This window comes from Monodon monoceros, unplaced genomic scaffold (genome assembly GCF_005190385.1).
Source record: "Monodon monoceros isolate NGI ecotype Baffin Bay Population unplaced genomic scaffold, NGI_Narwhal_1 Super_Scaffold_1, whole genome shotgun sequence".
NCBI classification, from domain to species: Eukaryota; Metazoa; Chordata; class Mammalia; order Artiodactyla; family Monodontidae; genus Monodon; species Monodon monoceros.
This window is the reverse complement of record NW_021703765.1, coordinates 75,382,863-75,408,203: the sequence shown is the minus strand read 5'-3', so window position 1 is coordinate 75,408,203 and position 25,341 is coordinate 75,382,863. Positions and strand designations below refer to the sequence as shown.

The 25,341-nt window shown below is 49.0% G+C and overlaps 1 protein-coding gene across 1 annotated transcript in view; it reads left to right on the top strand.

The window, feature by feature from the left end:
- The window catches only part of NOS1 (nitric oxide synthase 1), an 87,162-nt gene extending 62,039 nt beyond the window's left edge, over positions 1–25,123 (top strand). The window contains exons 17-28 of the mRNA XM_029225398.1: positions 2,622–2,796; positions 5,461–5,599; positions 5,820–5,898; positions 12,451–12,644; positions 13,894–14,063; positions 16,501–16,711; positions 17,610–17,697; positions 19,116–19,237; positions 20,547–20,695; positions 22,129–22,323; positions 23,989–24,107; positions 25,090–25,123. Of these exons, the coding sequence (XP_029081231.1) occupies positions 2,622–2,796; positions 5,461–5,599; positions 5,820–5,898; positions 12,451–12,644; positions 13,894–14,063; positions 16,501–16,711; positions 17,610–17,697; positions 19,116–19,237; positions 20,547–20,695; positions 22,129–22,323; positions 23,989–24,107; positions 25,090–25,105 (1,657 nt within the window). The 3' untranslated portion in view covers positions 25,106–25,123. The remainder of the gene's footprint in view (positions 1–2,621; positions 2,797–5,460; positions 5,600–5,819; positions 5,899–12,450; positions 12,645–13,893; positions 14,064–16,500; positions 16,712–17,609; positions 17,698–19,115; positions 19,238–20,546; positions 20,696–22,128; positions 22,324–23,988; positions 24,108–25,089) is intronic.
- The last annotated feature ends 218 nt before the right edge of the window (positions 25,124–25,341 follow it).

Genomic DNA, 25,341 nt, shown 5'->3' with positions numbered 1-25,341 from the left:
CACTGACACACCATTGTCACCCAGGGCCCATAGTTTACATTAGGGTTCACCCTTGAACTGATGGGTTTTGACATCAGTTCATTTTCCTTAGCTTGACGTTGAAACATCCATGGTTTGACGGTCAGACCTATTTTTCCCTTACTAAATCTATCAAGGCTTAGAGCAGGGGTTGGCAAACTACAGCCCATGGGCCAAATTCAGCCTGGCCACTGTATACTTTTGTACAGACCATGAGCTCAGACTGGTTTTTACAGAAGAACAATTACAATTTATTTGATGATAGAAAACATTACCTTTGAACCCCAATTAAGCAAAATGCTATCCCCCCAAAAAAGAATTCCATTCTTCTCATTAGTAGACATATATAACTAAAAAATTGTACCGAGCAACTATTATTATTGTATTTTTAATTTTGTCCAAAATTATGCAGGAATATATTTTCTTTTTTGTCATATGGGTATCTACATAATAGCTTTGATTTTCCTTCTTGTCCTACAAGCCTGAAAATATTTACTGTCTGGCCCCATGTATAATAAGTTTGCCAACTTCTGTTTTGGAAGCTTAAAATAGGAATTTTGAAACCATAAGATGAAGACTGTGATGAAATGTGAACCTAGGAAGTGGCTGTGACACAGGCCTTCAGGTGCATCAGGAAGCTTGTTAATGAATGAATCACCCAGACCAACTCTTAGTGAACACCAGTGGGTTTGAATAGCCAGTGAGTACAAATTAAAAGCAAAGTAAACAGCACTACTAAGTAAATAACAGTATGGGTGGTAGTCAAGTATGGCGGGTGTCTCGAACGTAATAAATATTGGAGGTTCGGGGAACAATGCCTTAACCGCAAGGCATGACTAGTGCGAAGAGTTTCCAAATCTGTGTTAGGCTAAGGGATGGCTGGGAGGCAGAAGTGCTGCTTCCTGCATCCTTTAACCAGTCCTCTGCTGGCCACCGGCTCTTTCCACCTGTCAGGCCACTGCCCTGCGGGGAAAAGGTGAGGAATCCAGCTAAAGGAGGATTGTGGGTGAAGGACTGCTGGGGAAACATGCTACCTAATCCCACATCCTTCCCTTGGAAAGGCTCTGGAACCCCAGGGAAAGAAGGGCAGGAGAGGAGAGGAGAATGAGGTGAAAAGCATAAATGTAGATTTAAAAGGAGTAGATATTAACCTATGTTAACCTTCACTTGATCTCTGAGACTCCTGGACCCCAACTCAAATTCATTCTCCAATAACAGAGGGTCCCTTCCCAACTTGCCCCACCTCCTTCCCTCATCCTCCATCGCAATCTTTCACCACCCTGGCTCCATCATTCTAAAAAAGAGATTCAAGAGCAGAGCCAGACCCTGTAAGGAGTAGGCTACATAGCCCCACTCCTTGACTTGTCTGAACTGGCAGTCACCGCGGAACCCTCCCACATGGGAAAGCAGCAAGCTGGGGTGTTGTTCGTATCCCACTTATAAACCTGTCCATCCAGTCCCAATGACAAGACCCACAGCCAGGACCGAGTCCTGGAAATGTGACATCAAGTCTCTGCAGGACTGAGGGGCCACCTGGGACACAGCCCTCCACTTCCCAGACTTCAGAAAAATCTCATTAACTTGACGCCCGTTGATTCAAACTCCGACACTTTCTTGGTGGTATCTATGCAAAGACACTTTGTGAAGCAAATCGATTTCACAGGTATTGCAAGGGGTGGAGCCAGCATATTTATAAACCTTTCGATCCCTTTTAGAAGAACCTGTTTACACACCAACGCTGGATGAGTTAATGACAAGTCCTGATCTCCTCGTTAACACAGGTCCCCTAGAACTGCTATGCTAGGGTTTTCATTCTCTTTGTACTTAAAACTAACCTGATTGTATCATGAGTAGAGTCAAGTCTTCCTCTAATGTAGACTCATTTCCCCAATTAGTCCAGCTTAGAAGTGGACACACAAGAAACAGCCAATTGTTCTGGGTCACCACTGTCCCCAACTCATCCTCCTTAGGACCAACTGGGACTTTTCTCTTGAGGACAGTAATACCTAGCAGAGACCAGAAGGAAGGGAGAGAGGGCTGGGGGCTCCCAGGCTTAAAGACGGCCTTCCCCAGATGAGCTTGGGGTAGTCTGACCATCACGGGCTAAACGCCATCCTTCTGGAGATACCAGAGGTCTTTGTCTGCTTGGGCAGCCATAACAAAATACCATGCACTGGGGGACTTCAACAGTAGAAATTTATTTTCTCACAGTTCTGGAGGCTAAAAGTCCAAGATCAAGGTACCAGTAGGATTGGTTTCTGGTGAGCCGTCTCTTCCTGGCTTGCAGACAGCCACCTTCTTGCTGTGTCCTCACGTGGCCTTTCCTCTGTGAGCGTGTGGTGGGGGGAGAGAAAAAGAGAGAGCTCTCTGGTGCCTCTCCCTCTTCTTAAAGGACACCAGTCCTATTGGATTAGGGCCCCACCCTTATGACCTCATTTGACCTCAGTTACCTCCTTGAAGGCCCCATCTGCAAATATAGTCACATTGGGAGAGAGTGCTTCAACATATGAATTTGGGGGGACATAACAGTCCATAACCCCAGACACCCCCCCGCAACACCTCCCTAGTCCCCTAGCCTGGAACTTCTGTTGTCTTCTTGGCAGGTTCTCCGTGTTTGGCCTTGGCTCGCGGGCATACCCTCACTTCTGCGCCTTTGGACACGCCGTGGACACCCTCCTGGAAGAGCTGGGTGGGGAGAGGATCCTGAAGATGAGGGAGGGGGATGAGCTCTGTGGGCAGGAAGAGGCTTTCAGGACCTGGGCCAAGAAGGTCTTCAAGGTAACCATCTACCCAGATCTCAGAGACCCAGGGGGAGAAATCATGTCCCCAGTGACCCCCAAGGACAGAGTACCTAAACCATCAGACATAGAAGAAACTTGAGAAAATCCTTGGTACTTCCCTCACGTATCCAATCAGGAGACAGCTTCAAACAATTCAGATGAGTTTGGGTGGTCCTAAGATACACAATTTCCAACCAGAATCCAACCTCCTGCATTAAGGGTAAAGAGTTGCTCTATAAAACATTATAGAGTCTTGGAATTTCAGGGCTGGGAGGAATCCATCCCTCACTCACATTTGGTAGACAAGTAAACAAAAAAACATAGTGTTGGTTAACCAAACCAGGGGGCCATGCCTCGGGCTGGATCTCAGATCTCACCAGTTGATCTGCTTCAACAATCTTATTCCTCTTGTGCTAGATCTTCAGTGACCTATACGGTAGCCACTAGCAACAAGTGATCATTTAAATTTAAATGTAAACTAAGTAACATTAAATATGATGAATGGATAAACTAAGTGCTGTGTGTCCGTACAAAGGAATACTATTTGGACGTAACAAGGAATGAAGTGCTGATGCACGCTACAAGGATGAACCTTGAAAACACGCGCTAAGTGAAAGAAGCCAGACACAAGGGACACTTACTGTATGATTCCATTTACATGAAATGTCCAGAATAGGCCAATCCCTAGAGACAGAAAGTAGATTAGTGGCTGCCAGGGGTTTGGTGGCGGGAGTGGGAAATGGGTGTGGCTGCTAATGGGTACAGGGTTTCTTCTGGGTTGAGGGAAATGTTCTGAAACTGGATAGTGGTGGTGATGGTACAACCTTGTAAATAACATATATACAACTAGATGTAAATTAAGCAGAATTTGAAATTCCACTCCTCAGCTGCACAAGCCACATTTCACGTGCTCAATAGCCACTAGTGGCTAGTGGTTACCATAGTAGACAATTAGAATGTTTCCATCATGATAGGACATCCTATTGGATAGCGTTATTCTAGATATGAGGTCGAGAATAAACGAGCAATGGCCTCCATATGCATGTGGGGCGTGGTGCAATTGGCCATCCTGGGAAAAACGAAAAAGGCAATGAATGTGGACCCACCTTTACCTGCTCCTTCTTTGGCCCTGGAATGCATTGTTATCAGCAGCCCCAGGAGAAAGGGGACTGTGCAACCTTCTGTCAGTCCGTTGACACTTTTCATCCTCACAAAGGAGCAAAAGGGGAAACTGAGGCCCCTGAGCTATAAGGATATGTGAGTGAGGAGGCTGTGTTGGTAATCGTGTGCCAGCATCTCTTCCTAGGCAAAGAGAACCAGGATAACTTGGCTCTGTTTCTACCTGGAGATAATTGTGTGGTTCTTGACTTCAATCGGGCAACATTGGGCATCCCAGAAGCAGGGCCTGTTACAAGCTATCATACCCTTTAAGCCATCACATCCCTCATCCTCCCAGCCAACTCCCAGCCCTACCAGCCACTAAATCTACTTTGTGTCTCTATAAATTTGCCTATTCTGGACACTTGATATGAATGGAATCATAATATGTGGTCTGTTATAACTGACTTCTTTCACTTAGCTTAATGCTTTCCTGGTGCATCCACATTATAGCATATATCAGTACTTCATTCCTTTTTATGGCCAAAATAATATTCCATTTTATAGATGTACCATATTTTATTTCTCCACTCTTCAGCAAATGGACATTTGGATTATTTTAAAATCAACGTGAGGCCAAAAAATGGTATTAAAAAAACCTACCTTTGAAAACCTTGGGAATTATCCATGGTTTTTAACCTCCAAGAATCTGAATTCTGAACAGTAATTCTTAGAATCAGTAAAGTTGGGGAACTTACGAACTTGGCAAAAAAAGAAAAAGAAAAATTTTATACGCAGGTATCCAAACGTGCAATATATTCTGCCTTCACTATAATTTTTAAATCTTTAGAGGAAGATAGGAAATTTCTAAGGTTTTTACTTTCTTGTTTAATGTTAAGCCTCTGCAAGAGTTGGTTTTAGAAATAAGTGACATAAGAGAGTTACATATTAAATAGAGGTTAGGTCCCAAAGTCAATAGTAAATGTGGTATGTCCAGCCCATCAAAGGCACTCAGAAAGGGTGGATTGGTTGATGAGTGGATAAATGGATGGAGAGAAGGATGGATGGGTGGATGGATGGATGGAAGGAAGGAAGGAGGGAGGGAGGGAAGGAAGGGAGGAAGAGAGGATGGAGGGAGGATGGGTGGATGGATGGAGGAATGGATGGATGGGTGGATGAATAGAAGGATGGATGGATGGATGGAAGGAAGGAGGGAGGGAAGGAAAGGAGGAAGGGAGAGAGGGAGGAAAGGAGGATGGATGGATGGATGGATAGGTGGATGAATGGGTGGAAGGGAGGAATGGAGGGAGGGAGGGAGGGTGGGTAGATGAGTGGGTGGATGGGTTGATGGGTGGGTGGATGGGTGAATGGGTGGAGGGATGGATGGATGGGTGGATGAACGGAAGGAAGGAAGGAATGGAGGGAGGAGGAGGGTGGGTGGATGAGTCGGTGAATGGGTTGATGGGTGGACGGATGGATGGATGGATACATGCTATGACTTGGAGCTGTTGGGAGGCACGCTGCTGGCTGAAAGAGGTCACTGAAAGCCCTGTGTGTGCCACAGGCAGCCTGTGATGTGTTCTGCGTGGGAGATGACGTCAACATTGAGAAAGCAAACAACTCCCTCATCAGCAATGACCGCAGTTGGAAGAGGAACAAGTTCCGCCTCACCTACGTCGCCGAAGCTCCAGAACTCACACAAGGTACCTCCCACCACACACCTGGGGAGATGTTCATGACAGCGGGGGGAAAGGAAGACAGGAGTTCTCACCTCCGAAAGGTCCTTAGAGGAGGTGGGCTTCACTGCTTTGGTCTCCCTTAGTTCAGTCCTCCCGGTAAAGAGAGGGTCAGGAGAAGCTGGAGACTTTTTACTGACAACTGTTTAACTCCATCACAGGAAGACCGTTGTTCTTCTCCCCCCAGGTCTATCCAGTGTCCACAAAAAGCGGGTCTCAGCCGCTCGACTCCTCAGCCGTCAAAACCTTCAGAGTCCTAAATCCAGGTAGGAACACCTTGGCCCCTTTGGGTTCCCCACCTGTGCCCCAGATGCCACCCACAACAAGGAAGGAGGACTCCGAGGACTGGCTTCCTATTACTACTCTAAGGGTCCTCGAGACCCCCTTGCCACTAGCATCTTGGTTTCCTGCTTTCCCTTTGCCAAGCTCCAACCTGCAGGGGTGAAAAAAGTAAATGGTGACGATCCTTGTGGAAAGGGGAAAGAGAAAGGTTTTTCGAGGAATTTTTAATAGAGACCACACCCTTCTCAGACTGCTAATGTTCATTGTAATGTGCATCTTAGTCAGAAATCACTTAGTCCTGACATCTCCCTGTGGGTAATTCTTCTCTGCTGTCCTGAGAAATGCCTGCTCAGTCTCTGTTTAAATTCCTCTGGGATGACGGGAGGTTTATTAACCTGTAAAACAGCCCTGTCTGTGTTTTGAGGTCCTGATTGTTAGAAATTATCTTCCTATTCCTTATAACCAAAGCAAATGTTCCTAGCACTTCATTTTGATCCTAAGTTGCACTCTCCAGTGACACCCAAAACAGAGTCAGTTCTTCCAAATGAGAGAGCTGCCAATAGCCAAGGACAGTGACCAATCTCTCCCTGGTCCTCATTCCTTCCAACTGTTCTTCCTGAGACCTGGTTTCCCAAACCTTTTGCTTGAGTAAAAAGACACACTCTGGGGCTTCCCTGGTGGCGCAGTGGCTGAGAGCCTGCCTGCCAATGCAGGGGACGCGGGTTCGTGCCCCGGTCCGGGAAGATCCCACATGCTGCGGAGCGGCTGGGTCCGTGAGCCGTGGCCGCTGAGCCTGCGCGTCTGGAGCCTGTGCTCCGCAACGGGAGAGGCCACAACAGTGAGAGGCCCGCGTACCGCAAAAAAAAAAAAAAAAAAAAAAAGACACACTCTGTCCTGCTGGAAATGTCATTCCCAGCCCTGGTCACAGTGCAGTGGAGGTCCTGTGATCACTACCAAGTGCACTAAGGCTATTATTACCATCCCCGATCTGGATAGGATGCTCTAATGCCGCCCAGGATTGCAGGTGTTGTCCTAACAGCCATGCTGCTCTCCCATTAAGCTTACGTCCTTGCTGCTCGTGGACTTGAAGTCTTTTCAGAATGATCAGGCCAGGTCTCTGCATCCCTCTACTTGTATAAGTAAATTTTTTGGCAGTAAAGAAAGTCTTTGCATTGATTCCTGTTGAATGGAATCTTTTTCACTTTGCAGTTTTGGCCCATGAAGTTCTTTTGAGATCTTGATTCTTTGCCTGGCATAGTACAAAGGGTGGGCTCTCCAGCTGGACAGCCATGGGTTCTGACCCCAGTGCTGCCACATGTCAGCTGTGTGACCTTGGGCAAGTCCCTTGGGTCTTCTGAACCCCTATCTCCTTACCTAAAATGAGATCGATGGCTATAAAGATTGCCAATGTTTATCTAGTACTTTCTGTGTTCCAAGCACTGTTTTGAGTCCTCTCTGTGCAGGATCTCCCAGAGTTCTGACCAGCCCAGGAAGTAAGTACTAGTATCATCCACGTTTTAAATATGAAAAATGACAATTAGAAAATGCAAGTGACCTTTCAAGGCCACACAGGCTCAGTTCTCTGACTCCAAGGTCAAAATGCCAAATGGCTATACCTATGGCCTCACCAGCATCACAAGGCTGCTGTGAGTATTAGAAGCAACACACACAAAGCAACTAGCGTATCCCTCATTCCCGTTACTATTCCTTACCCGTCCCAGCTTCATACACCTGCAAATTTAGTATGTGTGCTTTCTACGTGGACTTAAAACCTTTTTTTAAAATTGAAGTATAGTTGATTTACACTGTTGTGTTAATTTCTGCTGTACAGCAAAATGATTCAGTTATACATATACATACATTCTTTTTTTTAATATTCTTTTCCATTGTGGTTTATCATAGCATATCGAATATAATTCCCTGTGCTATACAGTAGGACCTTATTGTTTATCCATTCTATATATAAAAGCTTACATCTGCCAAACCCAACCTCCCACTCCATCCCTCCCCCACCCCCCTTCCCCTTGGCAACCACAAGTCTGTTTCTCTGTGCCTGGATGTAAAACTTGTGATAAAGTGGTCAACAGGATGGAGCCCCAGGCCTCTCATGTTCTCTCCCAGATCCTCAAACACTAAAGAAATGGATTGGGAAATTAATCCATTTGAATAATTAGTTAAATGCAATATTCAGAGCATACTGATCTCTGATACAGAAAGGGACTCATTTGAAATACGCATCGTTCTCCCCATTTCCATCCTGTGGAAAAGTACAACTTCAGTAGCATTGGAAGAGAAGGGACTAAGAATCTACTGGAAATTTCTTTCAGTGACAAACTGTGAAAGCCTAGATCACAAAGATTACTCCCCAAACCACAGTACATGAAAAGCAAGGTAATTTACAGATGTTTCGATGCTGAGTTGGACTGAAGTCCCAGAATAACCCCCGATCCACCTCTGGAAAGGACAGTTAGCTCTGAATGACTTACAAGAAGATATTTCAACAAGGTTAGGAACCAGAAGACAGTATTAAAATCAGTTATGGATTAGCTCAAAAAGGACCAAATGGTGTCTAGATGTTTAACTCTTTAAAAGCACACTCCATAGCACTACCTATTTTCAGGTTTACTACCATTTCCAGCTTTATATGGTGGTTGTTTTGTTTTTGTTTTTTTTTTTTAAGAATAACTGAGCAAAAAAGCATGACTCTGTCTCCTGTTTTCCCCTGCCCAAGGCCAAAGCCCAGCTGTTTGAGCCAGGAGACCATAGCAAGATATCATGTATCACACACCCACCACTCCCACCCCTAACAAGAGACCCTTAATTGCAAGCAAAGTGCTTAAGAGGAAATAAGCCACCTTTTGAAGGTGGTCCTTGCAACTCTAAAGAGAAAAGTGACCGCAGTTACTGCCTGGCCAGGAAATAAGTTTTCTACATACGGCAATTAGCAAACAATACAGAAAAGAGTATTATGGAGCACTAATGGGTGGGGTGTGGATCATAGGTCCTAGAAGTCAGAAGGAGGAGGGGAAACGCCTGGTAGGCTTTAGATAGGCTAGTGAATAGAGGGGGGACATCTAGGAAGAGAGAATAGGAGCAAAGATGCTGAAGGGGCCCTGAGAGCTGGGGTATCTCAGAGAAAGATGGGACATTATAATGGAGAGTTCTTGATGGGAGAACTCTTAATTCCCAGCTACCCTCTGATAAAATTGCTTCTCTCCAGCCTTCACCATCTCAACAGAAGACATCAACATTTGGCTTAAGCCCAAGACTTAAGCATCCTCCCTGTCACCTCGCTTTCCCTCCCACTATCCATCCAACTCTCAGCTCGTACTGTGGGTCTTGTGTTTCAACTATATCTCAGACCTACATCCACCACCTTAAAGCAAGGCCACGATCGTCTGTGGTCTGAGTGCCTGCCATAGATTCCTAACTTGTCTCCTTGTTTCTTGACATTTCTCTCAAAGATCCATTTTCCCAATAGCAGGCAGACTAATCTTTTAAGAATGTAAATGGAAGCCTGTCCATCCACAGCTTCACATCCTCCAATAGCTTCCCACTGGACTTAGGAAACCTTCAAACTCCTTTGCCATGACAGGTCATGACAAGACCCTCATGATCTGGCCTCTGCCTAGCTCTCTGATCTCCTCTGTACCACCCACCCCTGTGTTGACCCCTCTTCCAAACACTCCAGTCTTCTTTCCCTTCCTCAAATGTGCCACACTTTTTCCAACCTCAGGGCCTTTGCACATGCTGCTTCCCCTTTCAGGAACACTCTTCCCCCAGGTCTTTGCATGTCCGTTCCTTCTCATTCTTCAGATCTCTGCTTAAGTGTCAAATCACCAGAGAGGCCTCCTTGACCATACTTATCTGCCAGGCACTTAGCCCACTGCCCCCACCCATCAGCATCCACCCATCCTCATCACCAGCCCCGTGTGAGATCTTTCTAAGTTACTTCTCAATGAGAATCAGGCCCTTTGTTATCTTTATCCATCACTCTCTCACCAGTGCCTAGAACAGTGCCTGACACTCAATACAAATTTGTTGAAGGTATGAACCTTATTCACTCAAACTGCTCACAACAGACACTGTTTACTCTTTTCCTTGAAGAATGAACATGAGCTATTTTTTTTTTCCATTTAATGCTGGACGTTAGCAGACTGTTCTTTCATCTGCGAACCTGTCATTGAACCATTGCCGAGTGTGTGTGTGTGTGTGTGTGTGTGTGTGTGTATGTGATGCTCCTGTAGGTGAATATAAATACATCACAGGCAGGGGATACTCTGGAGGAAAGGGCTCAAATGGCTCTACCTTCCCAATGTTGCCCTTTCTGCTTCCCCTAAAACTTTTCAATGGCCCATATGTGTCCCAAGCTTTTTTTTTTTTTTTTAAGGCTTAGAAAATCCTATACTTAGAAACCCCCAGCAGAACTGAGATGTAGGACAATTAGTCTCCAGGCTACTGCTACCCACTGGGGGATCAGCTTCCTGCAAAGCTTCAAGGACCAGCCCACTACCCACCACATGGTCCTAGGGCCATGCAGCCATTCACTGCCGGGATTCTCCACATGCCATGCCTTGGTCAGCGGCTTGCAAAGTGTCCGTGGTCAAATTCCCAGCAGAGCCGGGGCCCACCTTGTGGCCCACCTGCCAGCTCCATTCCCATCCCTGCCTCTTATCCGCCAGACCACCTTCAGCCACGTTCAAGAGGACTTAGGGGAAATGGCTGTGCGTGTGAGCCAGCTCAGCAAGTTCGGGTCCTCCGCATTTCTATTTTGTACTGGCCAAAGGAACAGAGGCAAATATACTTCTGAAAGAAATCATGATGATCTGGGAGAAAGTAGGAACTGATTTGTGGACCTTTCAAAGGCTTCCCCTGGTAGGCGCTGGAGGCTCCCAAATTAGCAACCCCACAGCGCCCTCTGCTGGTTGTCAGCCTCCGCCGATCCCCTTCCTGGAGCTGGCAGTGGGTGACGATTGATGCCTTGCTCTCCAGGAACCAAAAAATTGGTATGAGCTCAGAACAGAATCAGTCGCGCAAGCGCATTTAATGGGTAAGATCAGTGCCCCAGAGAGAACAAAATCTTCCCCGGGGAAGGAGAGTGGTACCCCACACCCCACCACCATCATTCACAATTTCAGTTACCAAGTTCCCCCCCCCCATACTAAGGACAGGGGTGCCGTGCAAAATATGCCAGCACAACTATTTTTAATAATGGCGGCTATTTGCAGCACAAAAGGCCCCTTGGCTGTGCCAAAAGCTCCTTTAAATAGCGAGTCCCATTGGTCTATTCAAGTGCTGATTTACATACCGCGGAGAATGTAGAAACTTCACGTTGAATATCAAGTGTCTCTGTCAACCAAAAACCAGTTGGCAAGGAAGAAAACAGTGGATCTGAAAATGCGAATGTAACTCAAAGAATACAAAAACGATTTGATTTACCAAAGCGTGGTCATCCATCCCAGAGTTTTCAGGTATAAAAATGTGGTATATCTGTACTAAAACTTTAAAGAGGACCAGAATAATCCTAGTCTGAGAATTCATTCTTAGCACAGAGCTCCTGCACTTGAAATCCAAAAATCAAAAGAAACGGCATGACCTGGCAGGCATCTCCGGGTTTTCTCCTTAGTTCCGTAAATTTTATAATACCATGGGATTTGTGCACAACGAGAACCTGAGTTTAAGGCCAAGTTCTTTTCCCTTTTCCATGACAAGATGAGGACCCTGGTTGCAAAAGCGGGTGGAGCTTGGGATTTCTAGGAGAGATGGAATTTCACAGAATGGGGACATCATTGCCTGTGGCTCCAATGGGCTAGTGGTTCCTGGCAGAACTCTGATTGGTACAGAGAACAGAGCCTATTCCAGTAGCTGGTTAATCCTGAGGGTCTGAGGTTCCTACAAACAACAAATGTTTTTTGAACGCCTACTACGTGCCATGCACTGTCCTAGGTGCCAGAACAGAGCAGTGGAAAAAAACAGACAAATTCCTTGCCCTCTAGAGTTTACATTGTCCTGGGGGCCAGGGGGCAGGCAGGGGGGACAGACCACAAAGCATGTAAAGGAGTAAACTCTGCTGGAGGTCAGTTGATGGTAAGTGCTACGGAGGAAAGAAACGCAGGGGCAGGGAGCCAGGAAAGCAGAGATGTCTGGGAACTGAACCCTGGGGTGCTCCAGTTAGGGGAGATGAGAAGGAACTGGCAAAGGAGACTGAAGAGGAGCAGCCAGAGAGAAGATCAGGAGGGCCTGGGATGCTCAAGAGAAGGGTATTGAGGAGGAGGAAGTGGGCAGCTGCGTCCAGTGCTGGTCGGATATGACCACAGTGAGCGCTGGGAGCTGGCGCTCGGATTTGCCACGAGGAGCCCGTGGGTGACCTTGCTGAAAGCCGCGGCGTGCAGTGATGGGGCCAGGAGTCTGATTGGCCTGAGCCCCAAAGAGAATGGAAGGAGGGGAGTTGCAGCCACAAGGACAGACAGAGGAGCCGAGGAGGTGGGCAGAAGCTGGTGGCCCTCATCCCACTGTTCCCCTGCTCTACCCTCCAGCCGATCAACCATCTTCGTGCGTCTCCACACCAACGGGAATCAGGAGCTGCAGTACCAGCCTGGGGACCACTTGGGCGTCTTCCCCGGCAACCACGAGGACCTCGTGAATGCCCTGATCGAGCGGCTGGAGGACTCACCCCCGGTCAACCAGCTGGTGAAGGTGGAGCTGCTAGAGGAGCGAAACACGGCTTTGGGTAACTATGGCCGGGCTACACCCAAGGGTGCTTCCCTTCTCCAGGGAGTCCCAAAGGCAGTGGGTATCTGGGGAAGAGGAGACTTGTCTTCTCAATCACCATTCCAGGTAGGAGAGTGGGTCTCTGTCACCCCCAGCTTACGAGACCGAAGACTCCTCCTTTCTCATGGTTGAATAACTTTGGCCCAACTGGCTAAGCAAATGAATGTCCATGAAGCCAGGACATTGATGGCTCATCTTCGAGCCAAAGGGGCTTCTACCTTCCTTCATCAGCTAGACACTGATCTTAGCAGAGGCTACTCGTCTAACTTCCTTCATCACCCCTGCCTCACTGCCACCAAGTAAATAGCAGCTGGAGTCCACCCATGCCCCCTCTTAGGATCCAAAGGCACCCTATGAAGCCCAGTGGTCCATTGGGATTGAACCGTATTTCTGACCAAATTAGATCAAGTCCCAGCCTGTTTCAGGGACCATCCTTGACCTTCCTATTAAATAACTTTCCAAGGTAAATGGGTCTCCGTGCTTCATCTCAGTAGCCGCAGGTGAGCTCAGAACTCAGGTACAAGGAACTGCAGTGACCATACATGGTAGCCCCGGCTACAGTGACACATCCCCTCTGCAAGGGAGCTAGGACACAAAGTCAGGGCAGAATGTGAAAACAGTTTGTAGCCAAAGCCTTATTGAAAATCCCTTAGGAAGGTACCAGAGACATACCTTCGCTTAATAAATCCAACCCAGACAGTTCTTTCTCCATGTTGGAACAGTACTTTTTATCTTGAAGTAGAGGCTTGTGTGTAGGGGCTGTACTGGAGTAAAGTAAGTAGAAGCAGTATTGCATAGTAGTTAAAACATGGTCTGGAGCAATACTGTCTGACTTTATGCATTTGTGCTGTGTGACCTTGGGCAAATTCCTTAACCTTTCTGTGCTTCCATTTTTCTCAACTGCAAAATGGAGATAATAATAGCACCCACCACATAGGATTGTGATGAGGATTAAATGAGTTAATAATATCGATTGATTTTGGACAAGCTCCTTGCATACAGGAGGTGATCACAGGGTCCCCAGGACCCTGGGTATAGATGAAGGACATGGGAGGTGGACAGCCGAGGGGTTACTTGGCTCTGGGGCAGTCCGGCTCTCCAGACCCCATCCTCAGTCCCAGAAGCAGGTCTGGCCTCCCTAACTTGGACCTAAGCCCTCGGAGCCCAGACTCCCCGACCCGTCTCTCACCTTCTCTGTGCCTCCACAGGGGTTATCAGTAACTGGACCGATGAGCATCGCCTCCCACCCTGCACCATCTTCCAGGCCTTCAAGTACTACCTGGATATCACCACGCCTCCAACGCCGCTGCAGCTGCAGCAGTTTGCCTCTCTGGCCACCAGTGAGAAAGAGAAGCAGCGTCTGCTGGTCCTCAGCAAGGTGGGTCCCTGGCCACATACACACAACCTTACCTCCTCCTCGTTGGAGAATTGTATAGTTATTGCAACAGTTGTCCAGCAGATGGCAGTCTTGAGCGAGGGCTGCCATAGTCTAGTTTGCAGGTCACCACACTGGCTAGTCCATTTTGGCTAATCTTGCCCATCTCCCTTCCTTCTAACTAAGGTCTAACAGAACGAGAGGGCGACCCCGTTGAATCTCAGAGTTCTCTGGCTACAGTCGAAATTGCTGTTCTAACTCTTTTTCCTCCTGCCTTTGGAACCCTTGAGCCTCCATTAGTTCCATCAGAGCCCATGCTTAGAAGAAAAAGAACTTGAGAGAATCCCCCAGTGCCCTGTTTTAAAAATCAGCTTTTTCAGTGCTGAAGAGCTATAGGTATGACTTCAAGATAGAAGAGGCCCCTGATGGTAAGGTAAACCAAAAAGCACAGCTTCTACCGCCCTTGCTTAGAAACAAAGCTGCAAAAAAATCCTAGCTGGGGGGCTTCCCTGGTGGTGCAGTGGTTGAGAGTCCGCCTGCCGATGCAGGGGACACGGGTTCGTGCCCCGGTCCGGGAGGATCCCACATGCCGCGGAGCGGCTGGGCCCGTGAGCCATGGCCGCTGAGCCTGCACGTCCGGAGCCTGTGCTCCGCAACGGGAGAGGCCACAACAGTGAGAGGCCCGCATACCGCAAAAAAAAAAAAAAAAAAAAAATCCTAGCTGGGAGGACCACTCAGATTTCTCCCAGTGGGGCTCCTCCCCAGTAAGCAAGCCACCAGAAGATGATGGTTTCACTTTCTTCTGCTGTGCAGGAGAGGGCATCAAATGGTGGCACAGGAAGTGCTGTTTTTAATTCAGGGAGTGCATCTTACTTAGAAATATGAAAATAAGCACCAGGAAAAAAAACACTTAAAAGAACTGTACGTGGTTACCTCTAGGGAGTTGGAGGGCGTTAACTTTAATCGTAAGTTTTGAAGAGTTATTTAACTTTTTAAACTCTGTACACACATAACTTTGCTTTAAAATTTTAAGTAACGGAAGGGGGATAATCTGAAGAGGGAGCAGAGCTTGCACTCTTTGCACAGGATTATTTAAAGTAAAATTTGATGTAGCTGTATGTATTAATCCGCTTCTTCCAAAAAGCGCAAACTCCATTAAAAGAGCGGGGATGTTTTTTATTAGGGGAAACACCTGAGTGAGAGAAGATGGAACAGAGTCAGATAAGACTGAGAGAACCATCAGACCTCAAAACAAGCCTGACCCCGCGTGAAGGAGAGGGCAGAAAGTTTGAATGGAAGCATATAGGATCAGATCCATGTCAGTTTTCAGGGGGGTGTCGGTTTCAGTGAGCAGCTGCTGGGGCTTTTGGCCAATTGAGCCCCAGCAGCTCGAAGTCAATGAGGCTGGGGGTCTGGAAAGCACATTCTCCAGAATGCCATACCCTATCAGTAGAGCAAGGATGGGCTTTAGGAACATGGGGAAAAGCTTGGTTATACAATGTACTGGTAATAGGCTTTACCCCTCCTTAAAATCGGAGCCTCCTATAAGCTAAGGGCAGCTTCTAAGATGTAGGAAAAATAACTCCAGAGCCCCAGAGAGTTCCTGTGCTCCCTAGTAACACCTGGGCTTTGCTGTCAACATGCCCCCGAACATGGTCCTCCACACCCCAACCTGTTCCTTCGGGGCTGTCTTTTACCATCTTGAATGTGACCCATACGCTCCGAGGATACACCTCCAGCCTTGCAGACCCACAAATCTCACGCCTGCAAGTCATGACTCCCTTCACAGTGCATTTCTCTTGACCTTCGCAAATGGCAGGAGAGTCTAATACTAGGAGCACAGATTCTGGGGCCAGACTGCCTAGAACAGGGGTCGGCAAACTTTTTCTGTAGGAGGCCAGGTAGTAAATATTTTAGACTCATGCTCTATGTATCTCTGTTGCAACCATTCAACTCTGCCATTGTAGCACAACAGCATAGACAATCCATAAATGAGTGGGCGTGGCTGGGTTCCAATCAAACTTTATTTGTGGACACCAAAATTTGAATTTCATGTCATAGCCTAGGGTCATGAAATAGTATTGTTCTTTTGATTCTCCCCTTGTACCCCCAACCATTTAAACATGTAAAAACAACTCTTAGCTCACGGGCCACACGAGCAGGTGGTGAGCCAGATCTGGTTTTCGGGCTGAAGTCTGCCACCACCTTGTAGCCATTGGACCTCTATATCCCTCAGTTTCCCCATCAATAAAATAGGGATAACAATCAGACTTATAAGGTCCTTGCAAAAATGAAAACCTGGCCCAGAGTAATTCCTAGGCACGAGTTAACTGTTATTATTTGTTAATTTGCCTTCTTCCCTGGACCTCCTCAAGCGTTCCTTGGAAGTTTGCTCCAGGGTCTGGCTGCGAGTTCTTTTCTGCCCCTCTCCTTGGTGCAGGGTTTGCAGGAGTACGAGGAATGGAAATGGGGCAGGAACCCGAACATCGTGGAGGTGCTGGAGGAGTTCCCATCCATCCAGATGCCCGCCACCCTGCTCCTGACCCAGCTGTCACTGCTGCAACCTCGCTACTATTCCATCAGCTCCTCCCCAGACATGTACCCCGACGAGGTGCACCTCACCGTGGCCGTTGTCTCCTACCGCACCCAAGGTGGGCAGAGGCTCTGGGAGAAACCCCCGGGTCTGCGTTTCCCCCCCTCCAGGGGCCTCTGCACACCTGCCTAAGCTTCTGCCACGTCCCAAATCCTGGGGAGGTGACCCACCCCGCAAGACCAGGAAACTGGGAAAAGAAGTAGAGCAGCAAACCGTCCCCTTAGGCAGAGCCAGCTCTGTGCAGAATTAGGAAGGAAATGAGATGTGCATTTGGAGGCCTCTCCAAAAGCCTGAGACCTCCTTCTACTCCCTTCCTCCCCTCATACCCCCAAGGCAGCAGCTAGAACAAGCCACCACCACCCCTTTCCTCCGAGGGGGGAGCCATCTGCTGCCTGATGTCCAGCGGGCTGTAGAGAGGTGGACATGGGACGATATAGCCGGATAACCTGACCTCTGCACCCGTGTTTTCCTCCTTGGTTATAGCAATTAAAATGCATGGTGCCTGGGAATTCCCAGGCCGTCCAGTGGCTAGGACTTGGTGCTCTCACTGCTGGGGCCCGGGTTCAATACCTGATTGGGGAACTAAGATCCTGCAAGCTGTGCAGTGTGGCCAAAAAAAAAACACAAACAAAGAAACAAACAAAAAATGCATGGTGCCTGAAAGAGCTCTGAGACCGGGGTCCTGACAGGCCACCGAGAGCACATCGATCAAGGCCCTTTCAGTGGGCACGATTGGAATACAAGCCACCCCTAACCACCAGTTTCACGGCCATGAGCCCACCCCAGCTTTACCATTTCCTCTTCCCCGTCAGAGGAAGGGATCTACACAGGGAACTCCAAGGCAGAAACTTGGTGTCGGGGCTGCGAGCCTTCTGCACTGGAGGATGGGGGGAAGCCGGGGACGGGGGAGCTTGAGGGACAGTAAATGAGCCAGATCACCTCGGTTATCCTGTTAGATGGAGAAGGACCAATTCACCACGGCGTGTGCTCCTCCTGGCTCAATCGGATCCAGGCTGACGAAGTGGTGCCCTGTTTCGTGAGAGGGTGAGTGGCACATGGAAAGAAGCAGCCATCCCAGATCTGCATCCTCATGTCCTGAGGTGGGGCGGGTGGACCAGCCTGAAGGGTTCTAGAGAGATGGCTGAGTCCGATGGGATTGAGATCAACGTTCAGCATCGCTCCAAGCTGTTAAGGAAACAGGATCTTGGGGGCAGAGCAACATAGCAGAAGCTAAGCAAGTCCTCTAGTCAAGTTCAGGTCAGTGCATCAGGTATTTATCAAGTGCATGTCCTATGCTAGATGGGGCTACAGTAGACGACCAGGCAAAATGCAGTTTCAGCCTTCATGGAATTTGCAGACTAGTGAAACTTCTCTCCACAGCCTGCTGGCCACCCCATGTGTTCCCAGTTTCTTAGAGACCGGGAGGATTTAATTCCCTTCCCTGTCAACCATCTTCCCCTTCCAAACTCAGTTTCAAAGGATATTTCTGCCCATAGCTAACAATACCGTATTGTGCTCTTTAAAGTGTGTTAAGAGGATAGGTTTCACGTTAAACACATTTTTAATCGGAGACGTGTTACGGCCAGAGGTGTTAGTTTGTGTAAAAATCCCCTGGTCAATATGTGTTAAGTGTTCCTACCTCAATCAGTCAATCAAATAAAATAATATAGCTTTAAAAACATACAAATAAAAACATAAGGGATATGTCTGAGCTTAGATCCACTGTAGTTACCTTCTTTATCAACTGATAACTTCCCTACCTAAACGGTGGGCTTGGCCAGCCATTTGTCTCAGCCGTTAAGGGTAGAATGGTCATGATACGGTCCACATACCATCAGCATCAGAATCCCGTGGGGCGCTTCAAAAATGCCGAGTCCTGAGCCTAGACTTACTGCATTGCCCAGGAATCTACACCCTCTTTGAACGTCCCCACATGATTCTTTTGTACATTGAAGTTTGCAACTCCCTGATTTGGGAAGATCTCATGGATGGTTAATTCAGTGGTTCTCAACCTGGGGTGATTTTGCCCCCCCAGGGGCCCTTGGCAATGTCTGGGGATATTTTTGGTTGTCACAGCTGGAGGGTGCTCCTGGCGTCTAATAGATAGAGGCCTGGGTACTACTCAGCATCCTGCAATGCACAGGACAGCCCTCATCACCGAGAGGTATGCTGCCCCCACTGTCAGGAGTGCTGAGGCAGGGAAACCCTGGGTTAAATCAACCCCACACCCTTTGTGGCTTAGCTCAGCAATGGGGATAGTTGGGAAATGGAGTGATAGCCAGACCCTGAGGACCCAAATTAATGGGACCTCCCACCCTGATAAGGGCCGCCTGACCCCAGCTGAAGAGCTTTAAGCCCTGTTGTAGTTCTACCCAAGACGGCCATCTGGTTTACCTAAGACCCAACAGTTCTTGATCAGATTTGAGCTCAGCAAGGCTTCTGACTCTCTCTTCCTTGTCCAGAGCGCCCAGCTTCCACCTGCCCCGAAATCCCCAAGTGCCCTGTATCCTGGTCGGCCCGGGCACAGGCATTGCCCCTTTCCGAAGCTTCTGGCAGCAACGGCAATTCGATATCCAGCACAAAGGTGAGTCACGGTCTAGCAGGCACATGGTTTCTACCCCCTGGACCTAGGGAGGCCCGCCTGTGTCCCAGCATCCCGGAGGCATGGTGATGTTTTCTCTGCTTTGTGTCACTACCCGGGGACGGAGGGGGAGCATAGTAGTGACCAGACCCATGGGTGAAGTTTACGGTGTAATTCAAAGGACCTGTCCAAACAAATCGTCCACACAGCTTGTTCCGAGGCCTGAATTCCAACCCCAGAAGACATTTCTTGGACTGTTAAGATAAGAACCCCATCTTAAAATGTAAGCAGCCCTAGAAGGGGTAAGCGTTAAGCCTTATCCAATGGCTGTGTGCTCACGGGATGGTCCCAAAGACTGTCATTCAGGAGCAGGGTTTGCTGTGTGAGAAACACAACAGATCAGCTTTGGGAGGAGAGAGAGAAAGAAACCCACATTTCTGACATGCATTTAACAGGGATTTACTGAGCATCTCATGAATGCCAAACACTATCGTAGGCATAGAGGTGCAGCAAGAACAAGACAGAGAAACAACTTAAAAAAAAAAAAAAAAACTTGCTCCGGTGGAACTGTCATTCTAGTGGAATAGCTACCATTTACAAAGTACAGTTGACCCTTGAACGACATGGGTTTGAACTGCATGGTCCACTTATATGCAAGCTTTTTTCATTAAATACATATGTATGGTACTACACCATCCGAGGCTGGTTGAGAATCCATGGATGTGGAACCTTGGATACAGAGGAATCGCGGATACAGGGAGCCAACTATATAGGACTCGAGCATCAGTGGATTTTGGTATCCAGGGCTGGTCCTGGAACTGATGCCCTAGGATACCGAGGGACAACTGTATTCACTGTGTACCAGGCACAGGTCTAATGTTTTACATTTTCTTCTTACAATAACCCTATGAGGTTAGACGCTATTATTATTTCCATTTTGTACTTGAGGACACGGAGACATAGAAGTTATGTAAGTTCCTCAGCATCACACAGAAGCTGGAATCTGAATCCAGGCAGTCTAGTTTCAGAGTTTGGGGGTTTAGCAGTACCCAGTGGTGGGGGCTTTCCCAGAGGAAAGACTGAGACCCAGAGAAGAGAGGTCTGCTGAAGTCTGAACACACTTCACCTACTTCCCTCAGCGTGTGCGCATGTGCGTGTGTGTGTATGTGAGTACATATACCGCCTGCCCCAGGGTCTGTGCACCTCTACCCCTGTAGCACGTGCTAAGGTTCTGAGCACCCCTGCCACCACCAGCCACCCCCGAAATCAGGCATCAGAGCTGTCGGTGACAGGAGGTCTTCCCGGTCCCCAGGAATGAGTCCCTGCCCCATGGTCCTGGTCTTCGGGTGCCGGCAGTCCAAGATAGACCACATCTACAGGGAGGAGACCCTACAGGCCAAGAGCAAGGGGGTCTTCAGAGAACTGTACACAGCCTACTCCCGGGAGCCAGACAAACCAAAGGTAACCCCCAGCCTGTTCATGGTCCCCCCACCCCAGCCCAGCACACACACGCGCTCGTCCACCCATGCAAATCCCGTTCCCAGAAACCCCTCAGCCTTTCTGCATTCTCCTCCGTGACATTGCTCTGAACTTCAGGAAGCCTGGAGCCTAAACATTTGACTTAAAATATTGAACAGCCCACGTTCTATGATGCCACTTCCATGAAATATCCACAACAGCAAACTCCATAGAGACAGAAAAGCTGATGCATGGTTGCCAGGGGCTGTGGGAAGGGGGGATGGGGAGGGTACAGGGTTCCTTCTGGGGGTGATGAAAAGGTGCTGGAACCAGGTAGAGGGGATGGTTGCTCAGCACCGTGAATGTGCTTGGTGCCACTGCATTGTATTATACACTTGAAAACACGCATCTATTTTACGTTATGTGTGTTTTATCACAATAAAAAGGATTTTAAAAATTAAACAGGGAATTCCCTGGCGGTCCAGTGGTTAGGACTCCGCACTCCCATTGCCGAGGGCCCAGGTTCAATCCCTGGTTGGGGAACTAAGATCCCACAAGGCATGCAGAGCAGCCACAAAAAAAAAAAAAAAATTAAACAGCCCATAAGAGGCACTCCAAGTCAGAATGGACACAGGCTGCAGGACTGGAGCATGCCCCTGCTGGATCTTGGGGTTCTCAACTGGACCCCCAGGGGTGTCCCAGGAAAGGAGCCAGGACAGCAGGGAGGGGGGCACTCAGAGGGTCTGGGCATTAGCTACTTGACCTCTGGCATGGAAGTTCATCAGTGTTTCGGTAGCAGGTACAGCTGTTGAACGTACCAGCTGAATGTCGGGCTCGCCTGGGGGGAAGCTTCCTGGACAAACCAGACGAATTCCCTGGAGGCTGCATTGTACACCCCTTGTGTCCACCTGACATTCTCTTAGCCCCCCTGTTATTCCAGCAATTCCTGCAGCAGCTGGCCTGGCCCAGGTGTAACCTGACAACCCTTTCCCCGACCCCCATTTCTTGCTGTCCGTCCTGGGGCTTCTCTGGCACCCCGGCCTAGGACGCCTGCAGTACCAGCCCCGCACCTAGAAGTGTACGGGAGTTAACACCCCCTGGGTGACCACAGGCCATCGAAGAGAGGAGCGGGTAGACGATGCCCCCCTCTACGCCCCTCCAGGGGATGGCTCTGGGGGACGTGCTGCATGATTCCAAAGAGGGTTCTCATTAGAGGTGAGCTCCAGAGTGGGGAGCAGCTCGTCGCACCCTCAGATTGGCTTTCCCTCCTCTCCTGCTTCACTCTTCCCAGTGCCCTGCATCACTGCACAAAACATAGACCTGCACGCGAGCCCCTGTGTCTGACTTGGCTCCCGGGGTAGTGGGGCCCGGGAGGGAGCTACACAGCATTGTCCTGCGGCCCAGCTCCTTCTCACTGGTCCCCCTTCTCCCTGCAGAAGTACGTGCAGGACATCCTACAGGAGCAGCTGGCAGAACCCGTGTACCGAGCCCTGAAGGAGCAAGGGGGCCACATTTACGTCTGCGGGGACGTCACCATGGCGGCCGATGTCCTCAAAGCCATGCAGCGCATCATGGCCCAGCAGGGGAAGCTCTCGGTGGAGGACGCCGGCGTGTTTATCAGCAGGCTGAGGGTGAGCGATGGCCCAGCCCCCGGGACTCCTTTCCTGGCATCCAGCTTCCTGTCTCCTCTTCCTCACCCTTTCTGTCTCAATGACTAGGGGACCCATGATGACATCCCTGCTCCCATTTTCCCATTTACGACTGGGGGTAGAGGATACAGGTGGTCCCAAACCATAGTTGAGAGAGAAGGAAGGATGGTGGGACATGCAGGTGCGTGTATTAAATATGGTAGGGAGCTATGATGTGTGAAAATAACAAGTGGGTGGACCACTGGGTAGCTAGATGGAAACCATCCGAACCCAACTTTTCCCATCCCCAGAAACAAGCTGCAGCACTGCTCTGTGCGGTTGTGCAGGTTGGGCACTGCACAAGAAGGTTTGTCCAAGGTGGGCAAGCGGGGGATGAAAGCCACCCCATGCTTGGCTTCCCAGGCAGTGCACCTTGGGAGGAGGGTTGCCTTTTCCTAATTTGCACGAAGGCTAGTAGCTGCCCAGTAAGCAAAGTCCTAACCGTGGCCCAGAAGAAGCCCTTGCTCTAATTCTGATAATAAACCCTACTAGGTTAAAAACAACAACAACAACTTTCTGGTAGAAATGCCAGAGCTCCAAGGAGAGCTGCAGAGCCCTCACCACTCTGCCTCTTTGGTATGAGTCTTGAGAGACGCTTTCATAGATTCTGCAAAACTCTACAGAATGAGGTTGAAAACCACCCCAACTTAAAACGAATCCACTCTACAGATGGGCAACTTTCTTCACAACCTTTGGGACCAAGGAGGCCGGAACTTAACTCTGCTGCATGCGTGTTCCCCAACCACTGCCTCTCCTCAGCGGGGAGGTGCCTCTTCCCCTTGCTTAATGCTCAGTGACACTGCCCTCTGGGATATTCTTAATGCCCATCCCTCAGTCCTGCCTCAGGAGCTGCAGCGGCTCCAGAAACTCCCAGGTGCCACAAGTTCATCATCACTCGTGCTGTTTCTTGAGTTGTCTTTTTTTGTTTGTCTGTTTCTGGGAAAGGCTGAGCTAAGATGCTCACCGTCAGAAGAACTCCTGTGTTCAGAGAAGCCTCCACTTTGCCAACCATGGTATTTGCTGGGTGCTAAGTGGGCACTTTGTCTTTTCTCCCATCTCTGCTGGTCTCTACAGGCTGTGATGTTTACACTAAACCCAGCCATGCCCAGATCTGAACTTGCAGGAACAAGGAGGAGGGAGGAAAGGGGGAAATGGAGAAGTTTCCACTGGACCCCCCTCAGCTCTTCTATCCTCAGAATCCACAAAGCAGCAGCATGGTTCTGGATGGGAACAAAAGTGTTCTTTGCCAACTGGGCTTAGAGGCCCTGTGCCCTAGAGGGCAGAGGGTCTTGCTGAAACAGAGTCTTGGAGACCAAAGGGGTCTCTGGGGGCCCTGCGTTACACCTCGTTTCTTTTTTCTTTCTTTTTCTGGCCGTGCCGCAGGGCTTGCAGGATCTCTTAGTCCCCCAACCAGGGATTGAACCCAGGGCTACGGCAGTTAAAGCACCGAGTCCTAACCGCTGGACCACCAGGGAACTCCCTACACCTCGTTTCTTAAGGAACCGTCTTCTCTAGGAATATTCCATTCCAGGGTATCAACGTGTCTGCCCTTCTCCGTGCCCTTGGCTGGCATTTGAGGTCTGTTTCCTGGTTGTTTCTGTCTCCTAGGATGACAACCGGTACCATGAGGATATTTTCGGGGTCACCCTGCGCACATATGAAGTGACCAACCGCCTTAGATCTGAATCCATTGCCTTCATTGAGGAGAGCAAAAAGGGCACTGATGGGTAAGCTGTCTCCATCCCACGGGCAGGGCGGGCAGAGCCCTGACAAGCAGGGATGTCTGATTTCATTGACCATGGCTTTCCCACAGTGGGGTCCCCAGACCAGCAGCATAAGCACTTCCTGGGAACGTGTTAGAAATGCAGATTCCCAGGCTGCCCCAGCCCTGATGAACCTGAAGCTCTGGGGTCAGGGCACCGAACGGTTTGTGTTTTTATGACCCCTGGAGGGGATTCTGAGTTCCCCTCAAGTGTGGGGACCCCAGCTTTGGGTGTTAACTTCCACCGGGGTGTCCCCAGTTGAGTGATGGCTCTCACCACTGCAAAATTTGTATTCCTATTCACTGTTCCTAGCATTTACACCAGCTCCCTCACCCACAGAGTGCCGCTAGCATTCTCACTGACACAAGTTCCGATTGATATTAATTTGTCAATTCCACTTGTCCTCTAGAAATTGCTGGAAATGGTTGAGGTACCACAAAACTGGGACTGAGTCTCACTATTTTAACCTTACATTAATGCCGTGACATGTCACCCTTGATTGTGATCTCACTCCCCCCATTCTCTGCCACAGAGCACCTCGAAACCACCACCGTGTGCCCTTTAAATTAGGTGGGAATTCAGCTCCTTCGTTTTCAGTAGCCTAGGGCACACACACTCCATTTCTTAAGCATCCCCATTTTTCTTCCCCTTATGACAACACAGCGGTCTCGGAAACATACTTTGGTGTCCAGCAGGCTGACATTATTGCCTCGAAGATCACATCTCGTCCTGGTTTGTTGTGTGGGTGAGCAAGCGTTCATTCACCTGTTCATTCATTTATTCATTCACTCAAGATGAGCCAGGTCCTGTCCAAGGCACTGGGGCTGACGAGGAAGTGAAAGAGACAAAGCCCAGAGTTCAGGTGCTTTTCTCTGGGTCTGTGTAAGGAAAGAGAGCAGCCTTTGCCCCTCTGGCACTAACTCCCTCCCCACTTCTCCTCCTACAGGGTTTTCAGCTCCTAACTGGACCCTCTTGCCCAGGTGGATGGCAGGGTGACCACACCACTGCACTCGGCCAGGATGGCTGCAGGTTTTGTAAGCACGGACACTGCTGAACCTTTCCTTGGGGCCCGCACATGGCCCCCGCTCTGCCTCTTGTCCTGTCTCACCTCTCAGTGGTTTCCTGGCCCTCTTGGGTTTTCTCCTTGAGTTTTCCTGCTGCAGTGCAATGCCTTCATAATCCGCAGTGGCTCTTACAA